The 20,270-nt window shown below is 38.8% G+C and overlaps 1 protein-coding gene across 3 annotated transcripts in view; it reads left to right on the forward strand.

Moving 5' to 3' along the window:
* Nucleotides 1–16,046, forward strand: part of DLG5 (discs large MAGUK scaffold protein 5) — a 109,808-nt gene extending 93,762 nt beyond the window's left edge. For 2 of the 3 annotated variants that reach the window (XM_056351837.1, XM_056351839.1), the window contains exons 22-33: nt 2,254–2,416; nt 3,343–3,476; nt 4,087–4,251; nt 4,637–4,820; nt 5,797–5,945; nt 6,258–6,428; nt 7,614–7,810; nt 8,548–8,691; nt 8,883–9,010; nt 9,798–9,907; nt 11,689–11,798; nt 14,159–16,046. In XM_056351837.1, coding sequence (XP_056207812.1) covers nt 2,254–2,416; nt 3,343–3,476; nt 4,087–4,251; nt 4,637–4,820; nt 5,797–5,945; nt 6,258–6,428; nt 7,614–7,810; nt 8,548–8,691; nt 8,883–9,010; nt 9,798–9,907; nt 11,689–11,798; nt 14,159–14,262 — 1,759 coding nt within the window. In that variant the 3' untranslated portion in view covers nt 14,263–16,046. The remainder of the gene's footprint in view (nt 1–2,253; nt 2,417–3,342; nt 3,477–4,086; nt 4,252–4,636; nt 4,821–5,796; nt 5,946–6,257; nt 6,429–7,613; nt 7,811–8,547; nt 8,692–8,882; nt 9,011–9,797; nt 9,908–11,688; nt 11,799–14,158) is intronic. The other variant, XM_056351840.1, reaches the window with a different exon arrangement.
* Nucleotides 16,047–20,270: the final 4,224 nt, after the last annotated feature.

A 20,270-nucleotide genomic window follows, 5' to 3' on the forward strand; every position in this document is an offset into this window, starting at 1 on the left:
TAGGAAAGTAGCTACTTTAAGTCTATCTTAAAAAAACGTTTCAAGATGTCTATACAGCATTTTAAAAGGTGATTTGGTCTTATAATTGTTTCTCACAAAATACAAGTAAATCTCTTGGCCTTTCCCCAGATAAAAATTACACAGATAAAAAAAAAAATAAAAATCAATGTTTCTGTTTGTTCTGTTGATCTGAATTGAAATGAAAATTAAAAGTTCTGATCAATTAAGGCTTTTTTCTAATGAGTGTTTAGTGATTCTGGCAGGCAGTCTGAATTTTATAGAAGAGTGTGCTTCACTTGATTTTAATAACACTGCTTATCAAGTAAGACACCTTTTTAATGTTACCATTCTTTTATTATTGTTTCTCTACTACATGCATTGCTAGTTATCTTTGATTTAGTAATTATTAGAGTTCTAAGATACGATCCTGTGCAATTTCTGTGAGTTTGATTCTGTCCTATTCCAATCCAAAACAAACAAACCAAATTTTAAAATGCATGTGGTGGATGGAAAAGCAGAAAGACACAATAAATAAAGTTCAGAAAGATGTAATTCTAGTTTTTAATGAGGTAGTATGCCTTGATAGATTCTGTGATATTAAGAAGTGTCATGGTTTACATGCTCATATTAAGTAAAAAAAAATAAAAATGAAAAAAACTTAATTAATTGCAATTTTGTGGGAGCTAGCACAGTTTAGTTAAGATGTGCTTCATACAGAAAATTTGGGCTTCAGTTTGTTTGCTGGTAGTAAACCTATCTTACCTTCATTACATGGATAGACAAGCTCCGAGGGCATTACCTCGAACAGTGCTGGTGATGGTATAAGGTTACTGGGTTCCAGCGGTGTATTCGTATCAGCAACCAGTTTTTATCTTTTATGCATTAGTAAGCTGGCAAACTATTATGCCTCTGCTGCAGACGGCTACCAAATAGTTACCTTCAAAGACCATGGCAATAAGCATCATTTATGAAACGATGTCCTCTTCCCTGTGCCCCCAGCCTCAAATCCTGCTCTTTCCACAACTACCTTTCCTCAGCCTGGCGGACATGAGTAGCAGCGAGTGAAGTCTGGGTAGCTCAAACCAGCACAATTAAAATTGTGTCAGCAGCTGGCACAGTTTAGAGAATGTCTATATGATATAATGAAGTGTTAAGAAAGAAAACATGGAAATTAACACTTGTCAAATGTAGTATCATGCTACTAAAATAAAAAATATAGCACACCAGGTACCCAAGTTACTTCATTTAGAATGAGCTCAACTGTTTATATCTGCCTTGGCTGTGTAGACATTATTATGTTTGTAGTTACATCAACCTTTTTAGGAGGCTGTTTGTTTGTACACACCGTGATGGGGCCGGTACAGGTGGTTCCACCCGAACTGTGGCGGGAGGAGAGGGGAAGGTATCAGAGTGTTCTTTGGTGTAAGCCGTTCTCTTGCTATACTTACTAGTGTTTTACTACTGTGTGTCTTTTTCTAAGTGTTCTTTTCTTCTCAAATCTTCTACGTCTTTCAGATATCTGTTCCGTAATAGGTCTTTTCTGAGAATGCCTGTGGCTCCTAGGCCTAGGTTCTCATCACTAAGGAGTTTGAGGTTGGCCTGTTATAAGGTTGTCCTTCTTGAGCAGTTTTGCGCACTTTGTGCTATTTTACATGTTTGGATAATTGCCCTGAGGAGAATTTGCATGGTAATTGTAATGCTACCATGCAAGCCGCTTTCTTAATGGCTTGAGTTTGCAACTGCTTAATTTTCATTACTAATTTATGTTTCCCTGCATAAAAATATGGAATCTGGTAATTGTGCATTGCTGTCCTTTGGTTTACCACCTTATTATTTACGATGTTTATTTTCACCAGCAATAAAGACTCCCGGCATTTTGATTTGTAACATACCTTTCTAGAATATGGTTTGTAAATGACATATTATATACAGCGGTTTAATTACTTTTATATAATATGTATGTGGAAGCTTCTTTCCTACCAACTTCACCACCATACTATTTATAATTCATATTTACCATAATGTTTCAGAGCTGTCATGTACCTGGTAAACATTTACTTCTGCCACTGTACGTTGCATGGTGTTAGAGGAATGCATTTAAGACAGCTGATAGTAATTTTTTTTTAAAGTAACTGTTTAAACCGATTTTATTACTACAGCTCAGACAGACATAAAGTATTGCATGTAACTTTGACGTTGTGATGGTTCAAGTGCAATTTTTTCCAAATCAGTTTTAACTATCTCCTCTAAAAGGCCCTACATGGAAGAGCCGCGTCATGTTAAAGTGCAGAAGGGTTCTGAGCCACTAGGGATTTCCATTGTGAGCGGAGAAAATGGTGGAATATTTGTCTCTAAAGTAACAGGTGGGAGCATTGCCCATCAAGCTGGCCTTGAGTATGGTGATCAGTTACTAGAGGTAATTGTTTGCTTACTATTCCTATGGCTTAATGAATCAGTTCATATGACTCCAGCTGTAACTACCTTCCCCAAAAGAGTATCTTGTGAAAGTTCGTGTGCCGTGAACTGTAGCAAAGGGTACTCTCCACTGTAATATTCCAGTAACTGGTTGTTGTGACTCGTTGTCAAGCTTTGTCATAAAATGCTGTCTTTTGATGGTAGATCTGCATTGCATCTTGCATAGATACAATTAAATTTTAAGCTAGCTAGTTACGGTGCTTAAAACAAATATAGCCCCAGCACCGTACTCTGCCTGACAAGGTGAGTGGTTCAGGCAGCTGGCTTGGACCGAGTTCCATGCTGCTGTTGGTGTGCCATAGCCTTGCCTGAGATACTTGGTTTGACAAGTACTCAAGTAGGCTTTAGATTAGCTACAGTCATGGTTTTGCCTACAGCGTTAGACAAACATGTGGAGGAGCATTTTATGAAGTACAGAGCTGCTTTGTAAATGTTAGATCCGATCATGCTTGTGTATGTTAAAGCATCTTCTTTCCCACAGTGTGTGGATGATATTACAACAGACCTGAATGGATTGTGGATCTGAATTTATCTTTAAATCCTGAATTTATTCAGATCAGTGATGTGATCCAATTTGTATTTAACCAGTGGTATGACATCGTAATATAGCTTAGAACACATATGTCTTTCAACAGTAAAAAGATTTCTAAACTCATGGTCAGGTTACCAAATACTGTAAAACTACAGTGATTCCTTCCAAGCAGTAAACCCCTAGGAATCATTGTATAGCAGCATGTCCATCCTCCTGCTTACCCCAGTGGAAAGAGGTTAGCATATAGGCATTAAATTAATTAGGAGACTGAAAGAATGATTTTGCTAGTTTCCATCTGAAAACTTGACATCCTGGTTTGTGCTTTTTTTCCGTAGTTTAATGGAATAAATTTGAGAAATGCTACAGAGCAACAGGCTCGACTAATCATTGGACAGCAGTGCGACACCATTACTATTCTGGCTCAGTATAACCCTCATATGTATCAGCTTGGCAATCATTCACGGTCAAGGTAAGGCAGGCCAGACTTTGAGAAAACTACTCTCTGGTCCATGGAGTTATCTGGCTAATTGATGATACCCGTACAGGGGATGTGTTTGCAGACATCAGTGCATTTTTGCTGATGAGAAGTGTGATTGCTTAGACAAGTAATGTGCGAATACATCCCTGTCAAAAAGAAAAGAAAAATGCTTGAGGCACCTGCTAGATTTTCTGGTTTTATTTGGGCATAATCCTTACATACATTAAACTAAAACCAAAGCTGACTTCTTCCTAGGATTATGGGTGTCTAGTATGTCAGATGGATTTTAAAATTTTAATAATTGGAGTTTCCAAAAACTAATCAGAGAATGTGTATGACCTAGTGAAATTATCCATCCTATTTTGATATATGGTCATACTTCGAGACTGAGCTTTATTTTTTTCTTAGACTTATGGTAAACATACATTATTTGGCATGCTGGTTTGGGTTTGGGGTTTTTTTTTTGTTTCTTGTTGGGTTTGTTTTTTTTTTCTAATTTGATTTATGGCCAAATCAAAAACTTTGTCTGCATGGAAAATGTTTGGCATTGGTGAAACACTAACCCACCAGTCTTCTGTTCTTCTTTTTTTCTCTCTCTTAGTTCTCGCCTAGAACCTGTGAGTAATCATTCCACCCCTCAAGGCAGTGGAGCTGCAACCCCTGACAATCATTCCATAATTGATACTGTGAGTGAACAGGATGAAGGAACAATGACACCCCCATCCAAACAAACCACACCAACCACAAGTCCCCGGAATTCCTTAAGGTAGAGAGTAAAATTTTTGCCCAAACAACAACAAAAAAATCGGTTAGGATGGATGTGAAGGGTATTAAAATACAAAGTGTACTTCTGTGAATATGATGTCTGGGTGAAATAAGTCAGCAGACAAGTTAAGTGCACCCCAGGGTAAAAGAACGTTTTTTCAGGCTGATTTTGAAAGGGTTTGCAAGGAGTGGAGAAAGTTTTCTACAAGATTGGTTTACTTAAGAAGGTCTGCAAGGAACACTATATTTGTCTCATAAGACTGTATCTGTAGGTGATCTACTTTCAATAATAATTCGGTAAATATATATTCTTCAGTTGGCTAGCTGACTGTATGTAATGCAAGTTTTTAAACTGAAGTACGTGTGTTCTTTATCCCTGTCAAAAGGGGCCCTGTGGACACAAACAAAAGGACGCCTGAACCTAGAAGTGTTGTTGTTAAAAAATCCCAAGTTGATCTTGGGATCCAGATATGTGGTGGGAACCTGTATGGAATATTTGTCTCAGACGTAGATGATGATAGCCCAGCAAAAGGACCTGATGGACTAGTCTTGGGTGACATGATACTTGAGGTAAGCTATTAAAAAAAGCCCGCAGCATACTGACAACATTTTTAGGGTGGTATAAAGAGGGAGTTGTACAAAGAATCATGCTGTCTTGCAATGGGAGATGTTCTGTGCATCTTGAGTTCCTGCTACAAAAGCTGGGCAAGGATGGTGAGAATGCATAACCTTCATTCTGGCGGTGACACACGAAGAGCTGGATGATGTGGACCTGGAGAACTACCACTGCTGAAGGCACCAGTTGCCCACGGGTTTGAAGGACTAATGTATGCCCACTGGGAATTCTGAATGCTGGCTCTCTTCCTCTAAGAAGGAAGCGTTGAATCCAATTGCTGTACATAGGAGAAAGGCAAGGATATGGAAGATGTTGCGAAACAGAGAACCACATTGATGATATCGCTGTGAAATTCTAATGAGAGTTTAGGGAAAGCCATGCAATATGTCTTTGAGTCTGCTTTCTGTATCTAAAATGAGAATATTTATCTACTTGGCAGGACTGTTAAGGTGATAAACACATATGTGCTTATGGGCTTTTCAGATAAAACTGAGCATTGAGACTGTCTGGGCACTGAGACTCTCCCATTGTGCTTCTAGTGTCCAGATGGAGATTTTGCTTTGTAATTGTTTTTCTGACTTCCCTCAGACCACTTGCTTTCCCTAAAACTACCAAGTTCTTCCTAGTGTAGATTTTATGATTCTCAGCTTAAGCTTTGAAAACTATTTAAAGAAGTGCAGACTCCTCTGTGACGGTGCATGTCTGCTGTGTTCACTTGGGTATTTTTTTTTCCACCCCTGTGTCTCAAATCTCTTGCTAGACATCTTCAGGTGCAAACTGTATTAGAGTTAAGTGGTAAGATTTACTTCTGTATAGAGCCCACCAGTGGCAAGAAGAAACTCATTTTGCATGTTTTCAAGCTCACCTAATTCTGTTGCCTGTTAAGGTACAATTTCACACCTAAGGGTTTCTGCGGTTTGTGTTTTGCAGTATGGGTCCATTGATATGCGAAACAAAACAGCTGAGGAAGCTTATCTTGAAATGTTGAAGCCTGGAGAAAACATCAAAATAAGGACTCAATACAGAATAGAAGAGTTTAATAAGATAAAAGAGCTTCCTGGAGATGGATTCTATATCAGGTATTTGGGCATGACTGGTAATGGCAGCATAAGGCTGTTAGGATGATATGCAGAGCATCTTGAGAGAGATAGTACATCAGTTTTACCACCCTTTTTTGAATTCAGAGTTTATTCATTTATCCCAACTAATCTCTGACAGTGAGTACGCTATCTGTGGCCTCTGAAGGTCTGCATGTTTCACTGTAAACTTGTGTGCTCTTCAGATGTAGAGTGTGCCACTGATCTGTGAACTGATTTTCAAAATAAGTATGCGTGCTCTTCCCTTGAGTTGATGGAGATTGTTGCAGAGCCTATTTATGTTTTCCTTTCCAGAGCACTTTATGACCGTCTGGCAGAGGTGGAACAGGATTTAAGCTTTAAGAAGGATGACATTTTATATGTTGATGACACTCTGCCACAGGGAAACTTTGGTTGCTGGATGGCTTGGCAGCTAGATGAGAATGCTCAGAAGCTGGAGAGAGGACAGATTCCAAGTAAATATATGTGAGTGACCTCAGCTACAGTATTTATCTTCTAGTCTTTAAAAAGTCTGACTAGTGAGATGTGGTATAAAAGACTTGTTTGCTTCTTTTCTTTCTGAGAGATTCTTAAACATGTAATTTTAGGGCTGATGTATTTCAATAACGTAGAATTAAATATATTGCTCTATCAAGTTGTTTTTAATGCTACTAAATGGTAAACTAGAAATAGAAATGATACATAGACCAGTGTAGTGATAGGTAAAAGAATAACAAAAGTGAGAATAAACCAAAAATATCCTTGAATCCAAGGTTAACACAGTCGTTCTTGGGAAGCATTGGTGGTTTTAACTATCTGCGGACAGCAGTGTTATCATAAGCCGGTGCATCCGCCACAATCTCGTAACATTGGTAGAACAGTTAAGAGGAGTTTGCAGGAACTACAATTTTTACATGGTTACTGAAATAGTGTTATTTATCACTCAGTGATTAAATTTTTTTTTTTTTTTTTTCATTTTAAGATTACTGGGTTTGCGGTTTCCTTTTCTTCCAACAGTCTTCTCTCCATGTTGTAACTCACATTTTGTTCTGACGGTGGGACAACGGTGCTGTGTGGAATGTGTGGAAGTAGAACATGTACATGCAGACCCAGGCACGAAATTGATAGGCTTGTTACTGGAAGATGAATAGTAAAATTGTTTTTTGCTATTTATTTTACTGAAAAAAAAAATAGTAAAACACATTTTACTGTGTATGTGGGCAAAATATTTATCCTCATATAAAATAAAGCTGTGTAAAATAAACCTGTAATTTTGGATTACTAATAAGTTATTTGTAAGGATAAGCATAACATGCAGCTTTTTAGAAGGAATGGGGTCTTCGCTTTTGTGCGAGGCTGAATTGACTGGCCAGTAGGTGCTTCTGCCTTGGAGAATTTTGCCCTGCCTGCCAGCGTGGTCACCCTCTGTGCCATACTGCTATCAGTATGATAAGAATCCTGAGGAAATTATGGCAGTGTGAGTTTTTCAGATGCTTATGGTTTTATTTATGTTAATGTTTGTTTCTGATGAATTTTTTGTGTTGAAGGAACTCAGATTAAGGCTTGCGACAACAGTTTCCAGCATGTTCCAGGAGCAGTGGTGATACTGTTTGCAGAAAAAATGCAAAAAGATGAGTTTAAATACCAACCATTTAGTCTGTTTCATTATAGGATGGATCAGGAATTCTACAGGAGACACAGCGTGTCTGAGGCGAAGGATGAAAGCAGCTCATCTAAGACATTGTCAGCGGCAGCACGAAGGTCGTTCTTCAGAAGAAAGCATAAACACAAGCGAAGTGGTTCCAAAGATGGAAAGGATTTACTGGCTCTTGATACAATTAGTACGGACTCAATTCCTTTCTTGGATGGCAAGTACTTTTGTTATACTTGCAAGGGGGTTCCCTTCCCTTCTTTTTCATTTTTGAACAGCTGTATCATGACATAGAGCGATGTTCTTTTCTGGTTGGTCTGAATACCAATGGTCATCATATGTCCCATCATGTATATTAGGTTTAATAACAATTTTTTTTTGTATTAAATAACAAGCTGGAGTATTCCAAATTAGGTTTTTGTGGGTAGTTTATTCCTAGATCTGTTAGTATTAATGTTTTATTTGCAGAGGGAGGTTGCTTTTTGGTGCATGGTTTTGATCTTTCTTTCAACTATTTCATTTCTGTCCTGGCTGCTTAGTCTAGACAGAAATCCTGGGCACCACTCAACAATCTCCACTTCTATTTCTTCCCTCCTCTACAAAAATCTTGTTGGTTACAATGCTTACTTCATTGGAAGAGCCTTACAAACCAAACCGGAGAAATGCAGTATCGTGTCTTGTTTACACTTCTAGGAAAATATAGGAATGATTGCTTTTAAAGTTTGGATGAGCGTTGGGGGAAGAAGCACCAGGTTAAATTAGGAAAATGTTTATTTTAAGCTGGCAAGTTGAGAAAATGACAATAATGGCTAGTGAGCATTTTCTGTACTTGTCAAGGCCCTTACCCCTTGCAAAGGACTTGTTTTTATAATTACCATTAGGTTGCTTCTGCGTCCCTGAGGAATGCCGCGAGGAAAATTTATACTTTTATAAGTAAATCTTCTCTGTGTGTAGATTCTGCAAGTCTGGCGTATCAGCGTGTACAGAAAGTGGACTGTACGTCTCCTAGGCCTGTCCTTATTCTAGGACCTTTACTTGATGCTGTGAAAGACATGTTGGTCAAAGAATCCCCTGGAAAATTTTGCAGATGTCCTCTTGGTAAGTATGCTAATATAACCAATGTATCGTTGCTCAGAATGTGTGATAGTAACATCAATAGAAGTGAACTAAATGGTAGTACAAACATGGAAAAAACCCCAAGATCTGAATTGGCAGGCAGTTTCATTAGCTTTGTTCTGTGCCTGAGTAATAGTAATTAAAGTCGATCTCTTGTTGTTCAATGAAAACAGAGGTTATGAAGGCTTCCCAACAAGCCATTGAACGCGGTGTGAAGGATTGTCTGTTTATCGATTATAAACGGAGGAGTGGGCATTTTGATGTGACAACCGTAGCTTCCATAAAAGAGATAACAGAAAAGGTGAGTCACTTTTAATCTGTAGTTCTTTGTCCAATTTGTGGTATATGGTCATACTGTGTTGTGGGGTGGAAATTGTGTTAGCATTGTCCTGTAAGACATTCAGAGAATTGTTCCCCAGGCTGCTGAGTAAAAATAAGTTACCTCACTTTGGCATGTAACTCTTCAAAGATTATTTTATCCAAGCTTACCTTTGTAGAAAGTAGGGATGTCTGTTTTCTTTTACAGTGTTATTAAATAGAGTTAGAAATTATTTTCATAGACTCCATAGATTCCACCCCATACGCCCCAAAAGAGGATTTAATTTTTTAAAAAACTATTGCCTTTAATGCAGTCATATAGAACATAAACAGCGTCCTGGAGACAGATGTTAACTAAAATCTGAACATTGCTTATAGTTTTCTGTCAAACCACACAGAAAATCTTACTACTTTAACGCTTGTGTTTGCTTGTGGCTTCTGAAAGAGAAAACAAATAGAAATGTTTAAATTTAGAAAAATTGTATTGCATATATTTCAATCTGAGTTTTCATTTCATGACTCCTTCAAATACTTTTATTTCTATCAATGCATGCTTTTGATACTATGAATGGAATTTCTTGCAGTTTTTCATCTTCTGTCTTTGGTTATAAATCTTTTGGGTACAAATTGCTCAGTAGCCCCAAAATGCTAAATGTGTAGCAAAATTCTGTTGGGTTGCTATGATTTAAGTAAGGGAAGAACTGGGGGGTTTGCATGTGTGCTTGTGCTTTTTAACTGAATGAGTGTTTTGCATTTACATTTGATCTTAGGATTGTCATTGTCTGCTTGACATCGCTCCTCATGCCATCGAACGGCTCCACAGTGTTCATATCTACCCTATTGTAATTTTTATTCGCTACAAAAATGCTAAACAAATCAAGTAAGTCTGTGAGGGGTATAGTTCAGGGATGTTTATTTTAGCTTAAAACAAACTTGTTATCTTTGTTGTTTCTTTCATCCTAGTCATCTTAAATCTCTTTAAAATGTGGAAATTAATCCTCATAAAAACTGATGTGAGGTATATGGTCGGAACTTCATTTTGGTTGCATGATAATTCAGTGAATCTTTCAAAGAAATCAAACAATGTAGACGGAACAGAATGTGCTCCCGGAGGCACTCCCATCTTTCCTGCTCACCCTTGTATTAAACCATCAGACAGATAAGGGCGAGATCCATTGAGGATTAAGTGGGGGTGACAAAGAGCTGTTCCTCATCTTCCCAGTGGGACCAAGCGTGTGGATGCAGTGCCAACTGATCCGTAACCTCAGCTTTCCCGCCTTCCTTCTCCGGCGATAACAGCAAGGGGCGTCCCCTTTTGCCATGGGGTGTACATGCTGTGGGCTTCCCAGGCCACGCTCTTCCCTAAATGGGAATTTCCTGCTCAGGTACAGCCAGGAACAGACCACAGCAGTTACAAACCCCGGTCCCTCCCTTGATGTTTGAGCAGGCCTTCACACATTTCCATAGATGGGTTTGGCAAGAACTGACAGAACCTCCCAACATAAGTATTACCAAAGAGTTTTGTTGAGAGATCTTATACTTGTGCTATCTTCATTTGGAGAGCTGATGACTTATGTTCTTGATCCATGGGTAAATTTGATGACTATGAAATAAAGAAGCTAAGTATCACCACTTTCAAGTAGAAGCATGAAAAAAAGCTGTATGGTGTATTTCGTTACCGCTGTAGGATCATGCACTTGAATGATAAATGGAATTGTCATGCCTTGAGCCCCTTTGGAAATGGAATGGTGACCGTTACAGCCATTTCCTTTTTTTGGAAAGTGACAGAGAGCGATTGAACTAGACAAGCAACGATTTCTAGCAGTCATCAAAACAACATAAAGTGGCACATTGTCTCTGCCTGCTATGAGCACCAAAGGTTTTTCCAAATAGGCTTTTTGATATAGCACAGGTCCTACTGGCGTTCTCTGAAGTGCCGTGCAGCAGTGATAGGTTAGTGTAGTAGAGATTATTTTTTTATTTATAAAATAAAATTGTGCTTTTTTTCTCACTGCTATAAGAAACTATGTTTATATTGTTTCAGTACCTATCTAATATGACTTCAGTAGCTGATTGTAAATTCTGCTTCCTTTTAAAACAAATCCCCTACTGGGGACCCCAAGTCAGATATAGAGGGGAGTGTTACAAGCCTTGATTGGAATTCAAATATTTTTTATTTTTAATTTGTATTTATCTATATTTTTTCTTACTTTATTTCCAACAGCTTGTATAATAGAAAAACAAAAATGTGTCATGAAGTATAAGATGACATAAGAATATATTCTGTTTGCTTGATGCTTCAGGCCCTTAAGGAGTGCTTGAGCCCAGCTTTGTGTAGGGAGTAGTGGTGTGTACTATGAGATGATCCAATTCACATGTACTGGAAAAAATTTTGTTCTATCTCTCTCAACTCCCTCCCAGACTCTAAGAAATTAAAGGAACACCATCTTGGTCTGATAGCAGATAAATTTGTTAGGACTGCTGTGATCCTGGCGACTATGCTGGTACTGCTGAAACACAGTAGATGGCACTCCATGCACAGGGTTGTGCCTGCAAATTAGTTAGCTTTTCACATTCACCCAACTGGAGGTAATCATTTCAAGACCATTAAAAAAAAAAATTACTCTTATACGAGGTTTTTCTTTTTTCTTTCTTTTGCAGAGAGCAAAAAGACCCAATCTTCCTGAGGGACAAAGTTACGCAAAAACATTCCAAAGAACAGTTTGAGACAGCTCAAAAAATAGAACAAGAGTATAGCAAGTACTTTACAGGTTAGTATTTAATCAACATTTCCCTAGGAACGCAGTGACGATCTAATCCATTTACTGTGTAATTCAAAAGATCTTATGTTCCTTCAAAGAGCACTTTTTTTTTTTTTTTTTTTTTCATTCTGCCTTCCCTTTTGGCAAACTCATGCTCCGGTGTTCTGGGAGAGGAAATCTCACAACATAAGTACTATCTCTTGCTTTTACGTGCTTTTGTTTTAGCGTGTTGTGAATCTTACGACCTAAAGAGATTCTGAAAATGTTTCTTTACGTGCCAGTAGTACTGGAAGTATGGTTGAGATAATTTGACACAGTGTTGTCGGTTTTATACCATGTCAGGAATATAAGTTGTTTTGTAATTGTAAAAATTGAAGAAACCAAAAGCAAACAAAGCAACAACAAGAAAACCTTGTAGTGCAAATGAATGAATGATTCATGAGACATACTTTAAATCTTACAAGAAAGGAAAAAAAAGCTGTCAAAGGCTTCTTGAGCACGAGTTGTAATTTGGAATAATTGAATTCAGCTTCAGAGGCCTTTTTAACATCATAAAGTATATTAGAGGAATCTTGGATTGTAATTAATACAGTATTTTTCCCAGAGAAAGAAAACTGTGTTTGAGGACTGTCGCTGCTTATTTCAAAGTATATTTCCATGCGGTTCCATGTACATTCAAAAGAGTGGGGATAAAATTCTAGCCATTTTGATGTGAATGGCAACAAAACTTACAAAGAAAAAAAAAATATAGCACTGAACTAGCCAATCCCCAGCTTTTCATGCTCTGAGCAATGGGATTCTCACAGAAATATTTTGAGGCATACCTGCCAAGTGCAGGGGAGGGAAGGGGGGGTGTTTGGTATAGCGCTGTCTCAGCCCATCCTGAGAGAAGCTGCAGGTTCTCAGGAAAATCAGTTACCTGGTATGTAATAGCCATACATGTTCTTTTATACGGTACTTACTAAACCCTCTCAGCACTTGATATGTGCATGGCCAGATTGTGTCACCACATGTTATCTCCTGCTCCTTCTGAAGGCATTTGGTGCATTTTAGTTTCACCCTGACACTGCGAGTAGCACTCAGTCCAGAACAGTCCTGTGTGCATCTTGACGCATGCCCTGTGGCCAGGACCTCCTGCTGTCAGTGCCAGCCACAGGGGACCCCAGCTGCCATCAGCATTTCCAGCTGCTGCTAGTCAGAAGGGGGTTGGTGTTCGAGCTGCGCTGACATTTAAGCTTGTTGATGTTATGATGCTGTGCATAAAATAAGCCTGTAGATATGCATGTGGGACATGGAGGCTTCCTCGTGGAGCTGTGACACGCTCTCTCAGACCTGAGCTCTGTGACTACTTGACGATGTACTTTTTTTGACTAATCACTCTTTCACATTGGCTTTGTTTCCTGTACCAAGTTGTGAGCACGGTGTTTAATCCCAATCGCTTCTTCAGTGCCACCTGTCACCTTTCATAGACCTTGGCTACTGCGCTCTGTATCTGAACTCACCTGACGTTAACTGCCCCATATACTGCAGAGTCAAGCGGTGCTTTACGTGAGCTCAAATTCTCTTTTTTTAATAATGGAAACTGAGCCTTCTAAGACTTTCCATATTTTACCAGTGTTAGTGGTAGCTGAGGCCAGAGGTTCTGCTGACATATTTTTCAAGTCATGAAGCCTCTTGCTTTTTAAGTCTTAAAGCTAATACGTTTCCTCTCCTGTGTCAGTGTTGGCATTTTTATGACTGTTATGTTTAGCAAGAGTAGAATGAAAGGTGTTCATTTATCTTCTGAATTGATTTTCAGGCCTTTTGCTCTTTGAGCATACTTGACTATAAGAGTCAGAGTAGCAATGGCCGCTGTTTTATTTAGCTCAATGATCTGTGAGCTGCCTCACAATTTACTTCTAATATTTGTAAATAGTGTCTAGTTGCTACAGCTGTAGTCTCTATGTATATTAATACGTAAATATAAAACTCGTAACACCACATGCTGAACAGAGAAGGTTTATTCCAGCAGGTTCTGACCATCTTTAGACTTAAACTTTGTCACCTGATGCCTCTGAAAATAGTACATGGAGGCCTCGAACACAACAGTTGTCTTAGTTGATTATAGCCATCAGTTCTGCGACTTCCCTGGGCTGTTTCAAGAGCTAGCAGAAGAAACTGCGTATTGAATGCCTGACCTCTTCGCTCTGTTTATTTTTTCTCGTTTTAATGGAGTCATGCATCTGGCAAATACCGAACTGGGGAGATTAATTCTGATCTGTTGATAAACACTTTGCAGAAAAATGCAAAGACTGCTCTTTTGAATTAGTCATAACTGTTTGTTCCAGTCTCATTCGTGCGTGTGTGTTGGGGGGGTTCTTTTTCTCCAGGCATTGTCCAGGGAGGAGCCCTTTCAAGCATTTGCACTCAGATTATGACAACTGTCGATCAAGAACAAAACAAAGTCCTGTGGATCCCAGCTGGCCCGCTGTAGATTTACTTTGCTGTGAAACTACTTTGCAGATGTAAATAACCAACTAACTTTCTATCTGACGGACTCTGTCCATTTCTGTCTTTATAAAGATATCCGTAAGTGATTTCTGTTTCATGAAGGGGAATGATAACACTGAACACGCAAGGACCCGATGAGGCACATGGGAAGAGGTCGGTCACTTCACCGAGCTTGTCTCTTACGCTGTATGCGTACACGTGGCAGGTGGTCGCGAGAGGTTGCGGCCTGCGTGTGCTTGTCTGCAAGTAATGAATTTAACAATGCTGCAAAACCCTGTAGAATGACAAGTTTACAAAAACCTTTTCAAAGTATTTGGTTGTTGTTGTTTACTTGAAAGTCTTTTTGTTTTGTTTTGTTTTTTGAACTCTGTGTCCTTTCACTTAATGAGGTAACTCTCCAAAACAGAGTGAAATGTCTGAAGGCGAGCGAACAGTGTGCGCGCAATGTGACTCTTGAGTTAAAATTTTGACCGTTTCTAAGCACATTGTTGACTTGACAACCAGGTACTAACGTGGGATGGAATCGGTACGTCTTGGGAGTAAGCTCAGAAGGAAGTACACTCCTACAGGGCAGACCACTCTTTGTATCCTGTCAATGCTTGTCTGTCAAAGATACTGTTTCTTGGTTTATGCATGAATCTAATATTTAAGCGTTATAATATATCTGAACAATCCAAGCTTAACGTGTGTCGAGAAATAATAATTTTTGGTTGTTGGGCCTGGATTGAGTACTGGTGGGGAAGAGTCGTGAGCTAGGCCTAGCATGCTGTGTTCTGTCACCTTTAGATACTGTAAATATGGAAAGCTTACGTCGGTGCAATTTTGCAGGGTAATTCTTAAGCTTTGTACTTCTGTGTGTAGCATTCACATAGAATGTTTTTTATTTAAGAGCAGCCACAGTTTTAGGGCTTTGATTAAAAGCCTTTAGAAAGGTACTAAATTGTTAGTGGTTTCACTGTCAAAAATTAAGTGATCGTTTAGTTTTGGTTGCAATACTTATTTACCTGTTGTACCAAACTCCATTGTATCGGTTCCCTGTTTGTTTTTTGCACTTCTGACTGTGTTCCTAACACAGGTTTTGTACCTGTCTCTTCTGTTTCTTGTGCCATGTTTCTTGGGTACTGTATTTTAATTGTTTTTAAAATATCATTTGAGTAGAACTGCTTTTTGGTCACTGTTCCTAACATTTCGTTATGTAGGGTTTCTAGTTTTACACTACAGGCTGTAGTTTTGCTTCTATTTGCAGCTTTTGTAATTACAAACAAAAAAAAGAAAAAAAAAATAAAGGGATTCTTCTTGCACAGTTCTTCAAAGAAAGATCTGGCCCTAAATTTAAGTTCTGCTTGACAGATGCTGTTTTATAGTTCAAAATACTTTATATAGTATTTATCTAGTTATATACTATAGAGAGAGAATATTTTGAACTATAATACATATTTTATATATATAGTATTGTATATGGTATTATATCATACTATTATAATACTATATATATAAAAACATACAAAATAGGAAATGGTATGCATTAATTACTAGTCAAAGTAATTCTCATGGTAAGGGACAGCAGTTGTTTTTTGTTGATCTCATTTTTTGTTTGTTTGTTTTTTAAAGATTGAGGTCAGAGTAGACTCCAGTGGTACAACCGAAACAGGTACTGTTCTGACATGGATTTTCTGTACTAAAATGGAAATGTCACTTTGTATCAAAAAAAAAAAAAAAAAGTTAAAGAAACTGATTACTAAATAAAGGTCAATTTCTATAACTTGACTTGTGTGTAAAATGTGTGTATAGTTGAGTCCTCATGTAAGGTTTTTATTTTCTGACGAAAATTGGTGCATATAAGCTTCAAGTGCCCACCTTGAGAGGAACAAGGTTTGGGTTTGTTTTTGCCCAGCCTTGCATATGTCAATACCAGAGAAGTTCAACAGAAGCGAGATGTTGGTTTGTGTCAACGTATTTGTAACATTCTGGCCCAGTGGTGGTAAGGATTTCAAGTGCAAATGCAATTGACTGGATGGAGGCTTTAACTGGAGAATGAGTCTATCGCTGTTATTTTCAAGAGAGTGTCACTGGAAACCAGAGAAGACTTAACAGGCAAAAATGTGACTTGTTAGCTTAAAGGCACATTGTAGAATTCTGTGCCTCAGTTTTTACATGTGAGACAGACCAGCCTCTTCTGTTCATTGAGTTGTCTGAAAGTTTAGGGAAGGTAGTTATTATATGTATTAACTTTTCTGCTTCATCAATTGCTTTATTCCCAGATGCCAAATAGCCAACCTCAGCATGAACCAGATTGGTGGATGGTCAGTCTTCTTGTAATCTGCATACCTGGTAATACCCTTCGGTCATATGACAGTACTTGCACCTTACCTGCTTTTCTTGGGGGGGGGGGGGGGGGGGGGGGGGGAAAACAACAAAAAAAACCCAAAAAAAAAAAACCCCCACACAACCAAAACCCAAAACAAAAGCCCACACAAACAAAATCCCACCATGGTGCCTTTTTCTGATAGAGGATTAAGACAATGAGAATAGGCAGGTTTTGGCAGGTCAGTAACAGGCATACCTTGCATCTCTGCTGATTGCAAAGAAGTAGAATAGAAATCATGCTTAAACACTAGAAAGATTCCTTTTGCTCAGGTCAAAAGTTTCCTGATACACCATTTTGTTTTATAATAGTACGTGCTGGAGCTAGATTTGGCCATCATTCCAAAAAGAGTAACTCTGTCCGGGTGTTCAAATAAAGAACATAGTTGTGTGGGTATTTCAAAAATAGTTAAAAAGTAACATAGCCAGAAACCAAAAGTCTGAAAATTTCACCCTCGTGCTTACAAGCCACCATGCAGCATGTATGGCTGCGGGTAAGGAGTTAGAAATCAGCATCTTTTACCTTTACTTCTCCGTAGCTAGACTGACACGAAATGATACTGCAGCCCATACCTATGACCTGTTGTTAATACACTTGATGAGCATCTACTTGCTTTCAAACCTTTGCATTCTGTTCATGCTGACCTGAACTACAGGGCAAGCGTTTGCCAGATCCAGAATAACGCTCTGACAGCTGCCAGCCTCTCCAGCCTCAGATAAGGGTCCTTTTTCAGTGTCTGATACATTTGGAGGCTGTATCGTAATCCCTTTCAGTGAATGCAAGCGTTGCTTTAAGCGGTCTTGAACAACTTTGCCAGATGCATCTCGGATGGATGTATTTGTGGTTGAAGTACAGTCTTGTAATCTCTTCTAGGCTTACGTTTAAGGCTCAGTGTAATTTCTAAGACTCTGTGCCTCTTTCCCAATGGACTGTTTCTTTTAAAATACACAGACGTCGGAAAAATGCGCACTGGCTTGGAAACCGAAGAGGCTGCCCTGAAAAATACATAGACCCAACAAGGCAGACTTTGGTCTTGAGCAACAACGTAAAGGTCCCAGACCTACAATAGGAACTGAACAGGATGAAAAAGGTGCTCGGTCTCTTCCTGTACGTTTTCTGATGGTTACTGTGTTGGTGACTGTAAGGGTCTCATTCAGTTGGTTGCTTTTAAAGACTTCCCCACACATACACCCCCACCCCAGAGTTCTGTGTCATTTGACTTAGAAAATGTCTTTGTGTTCTTCACTGGAAGAGTATGTTTTTGATGACCCGTTGGGTAGCAAGCCTTTTAATGATTCCATTTGACTTCTTTCTCTCTGAGTGTTCAAAGAGCTGTTTTTGTTAGCACAACCCGAACGATGTGAGCGCAAATCCAAAAACCCAGGGGAATAAGGGATCCTGCTACTCCAGTGTAAACATACTGGCTTAACTTGGGATCATTCAAATTGTTCTGTTTTAACAAACAGTTCCTTACAAGGCTTTGTAAGAATGGTTGTTTATTACATTTTAAAGAATTTTAGATGAAGGTTGTAACTTTATATCTAAAAGTTGTCTAGATGGATCCTTTTCTTGAAGTAAACTGTGCATGCAAAGCACACTGTGACTAAAATAATTCAAAACTCTTTCGGTACTGCAAGTTACCTTGTAGACCTCCAGTACAGAAAATGTTTTGAATTTTTACTATATTTATTTTATCTTGTAACTTAGTTAAAACCAGTGAGGAATATTACAGGTATTCTGATTTCAGTAGATGTTATTCAGGTAAGCATCTGTAATTTTCCTCTGCAAAATGCATGTGTTAAAGGTGTGGTGAGGTTTCTTTTTTCTCATGTGTAAAGTATGAAATTCCAGATTTATTGTTTTTTAAAAAATATGAGTCTGTATTTTTAAAAATGCAGGAGGGAAAATGGCAGAGATCTAATCATTGTTTTAGGAAGCATATCACCAAAATCTTTCTACTATATAACCTACTCACTTCATATTATGGTGAGTTATCTGTCATGGCCATGTTCTATTAACAGTATATTATATGCCAAATTTGTGCATTCACTGGGCTATTTTCTGTCTGTCACAGCGAAGGAAATGACGGCAGTGGCTGAGGAAGCTTTCAGAGATGTGGTATCTTGATTTATGACCCTTTCCTTTGCTCGTTCACAGTATAAAGAGAACGTCCCAGAGCTAAAATACTACTGCTAATAGTGAAGTCTTAACTTAATCCTTGTACATACTGCATATTTAACGATACACTGATGTCTTCAAAATGAGAAGCAAGTCTGTCAAAATGTTAAATACTTGCAACAGCTTGAAAAAACATTCTGTCTGTTTCTTGATAAAATTTCATTTATATGTGCAATGGCTTTTTTCTTTTAAAGTTTTTCCAGTGCAAATGTGAAGGACATTTCTTGTGTAATCTTCCCTATGCCCTTCCTCTGAGGCAGAGTAAGATCGACTTTCTAAAGATGGTGACATCTTCAGGGGAAGTGACCCTTTTCCCACAATTTTTGCATCTGGTTTTGCTGCAGTTTCATCTTACTCATTAGCAGTAATGCCAGTCAATTAAAATCATCATCATAATTCGTTCATTTGCCAAATCTGCCTGCTCCACAAATGCTTAGCATTTGAGCTTAGCGTTTAGATGCTCAAATCATCTAATTGTTTAGCCTAATTTAAGACGGTATCTGTGGGCCACCTGTGTTGAAGCTAAGGTTTTAGGTTTCGAGCCGGTCTGATGTTTTTGCTACCATAAGCAATGAAGGACTGAAAATACCTTGCTTCATCTAAACACGTGCAAGGGGTCTAAATGTGACTGTAAGTCTTTCAGCTCTGTGATGAAAATAGCTTTTAGTTACAGCATTTTGGGAAGATAATTCCAGTGGAGTCAGCCGAAAGATCCTAAGGTAAGAGATAATAACTTCTCTGCTGCAAAGATATGACTTGGAGTGTGCTAGCCATTGCTCGCATCAATATAGTAACGAGTAGGTTTGTGATGCAGAGATGAGTAAGCGCAATTCCTGAAGAAACCAAACACGTGGAGCTGAATTCCAGGATGGTGATACAAGGTGCATGCCCCCGGCAACTCTTAAGGTTGGTTCCGTGGTGGCAGATGTGTATCACTTAGATCGGGGGTTGGCTGAACTGTGTGGCCTTGCACATCTTCTGGCTGCAAATGTCTTTCTCACATTCAAATGAATACTCATACTTTCATACCCTGACTTGTAATGTAATAAAAAATATGTGGTTAATAGCTGCAATTACAGTGTGATCTGTTGAGACCCGCTCTGACTGATTTGCAGTTCAATTATTTAGAACTCATTTGTCAGGGTGGTACCACATATTTTGTGCCGGGGTGACTATTTTACAGCTGCAAAATAATTCAAATGAATTCTTAAAATAATTGCATATCCTCCTGTTCCTCCTGGCCTGTCGTGGCGGAGTTTCAAAGATGTGAATCCCAAGAGACGCTTGAATTCCTGCCTGATGCTGCCACTGCTCTGTTGGCCTGCGCAGGACGTGGTCGGAGCTGTCTCCTGGCAGTGTGGAGTAAGGATGTGTTGGGCTGCGCTGCCTTCAGTCCGCAGCTGTGCTCCCCCGTAGGACAGGACACTGCAGGGCGCTTCATTCGGCCT

Source organism: Falco biarmicus, chromosome 9 (genome assembly GCF_023638135.1).
Source record: "Falco biarmicus isolate bFalBia1 chromosome 9, bFalBia1.pri, whole genome shotgun sequence".
Taxonomy (NCBI): Eukaryota; Metazoa; Chordata; class Aves; order Falconiformes; family Falconidae; genus Falco; species Falco biarmicus.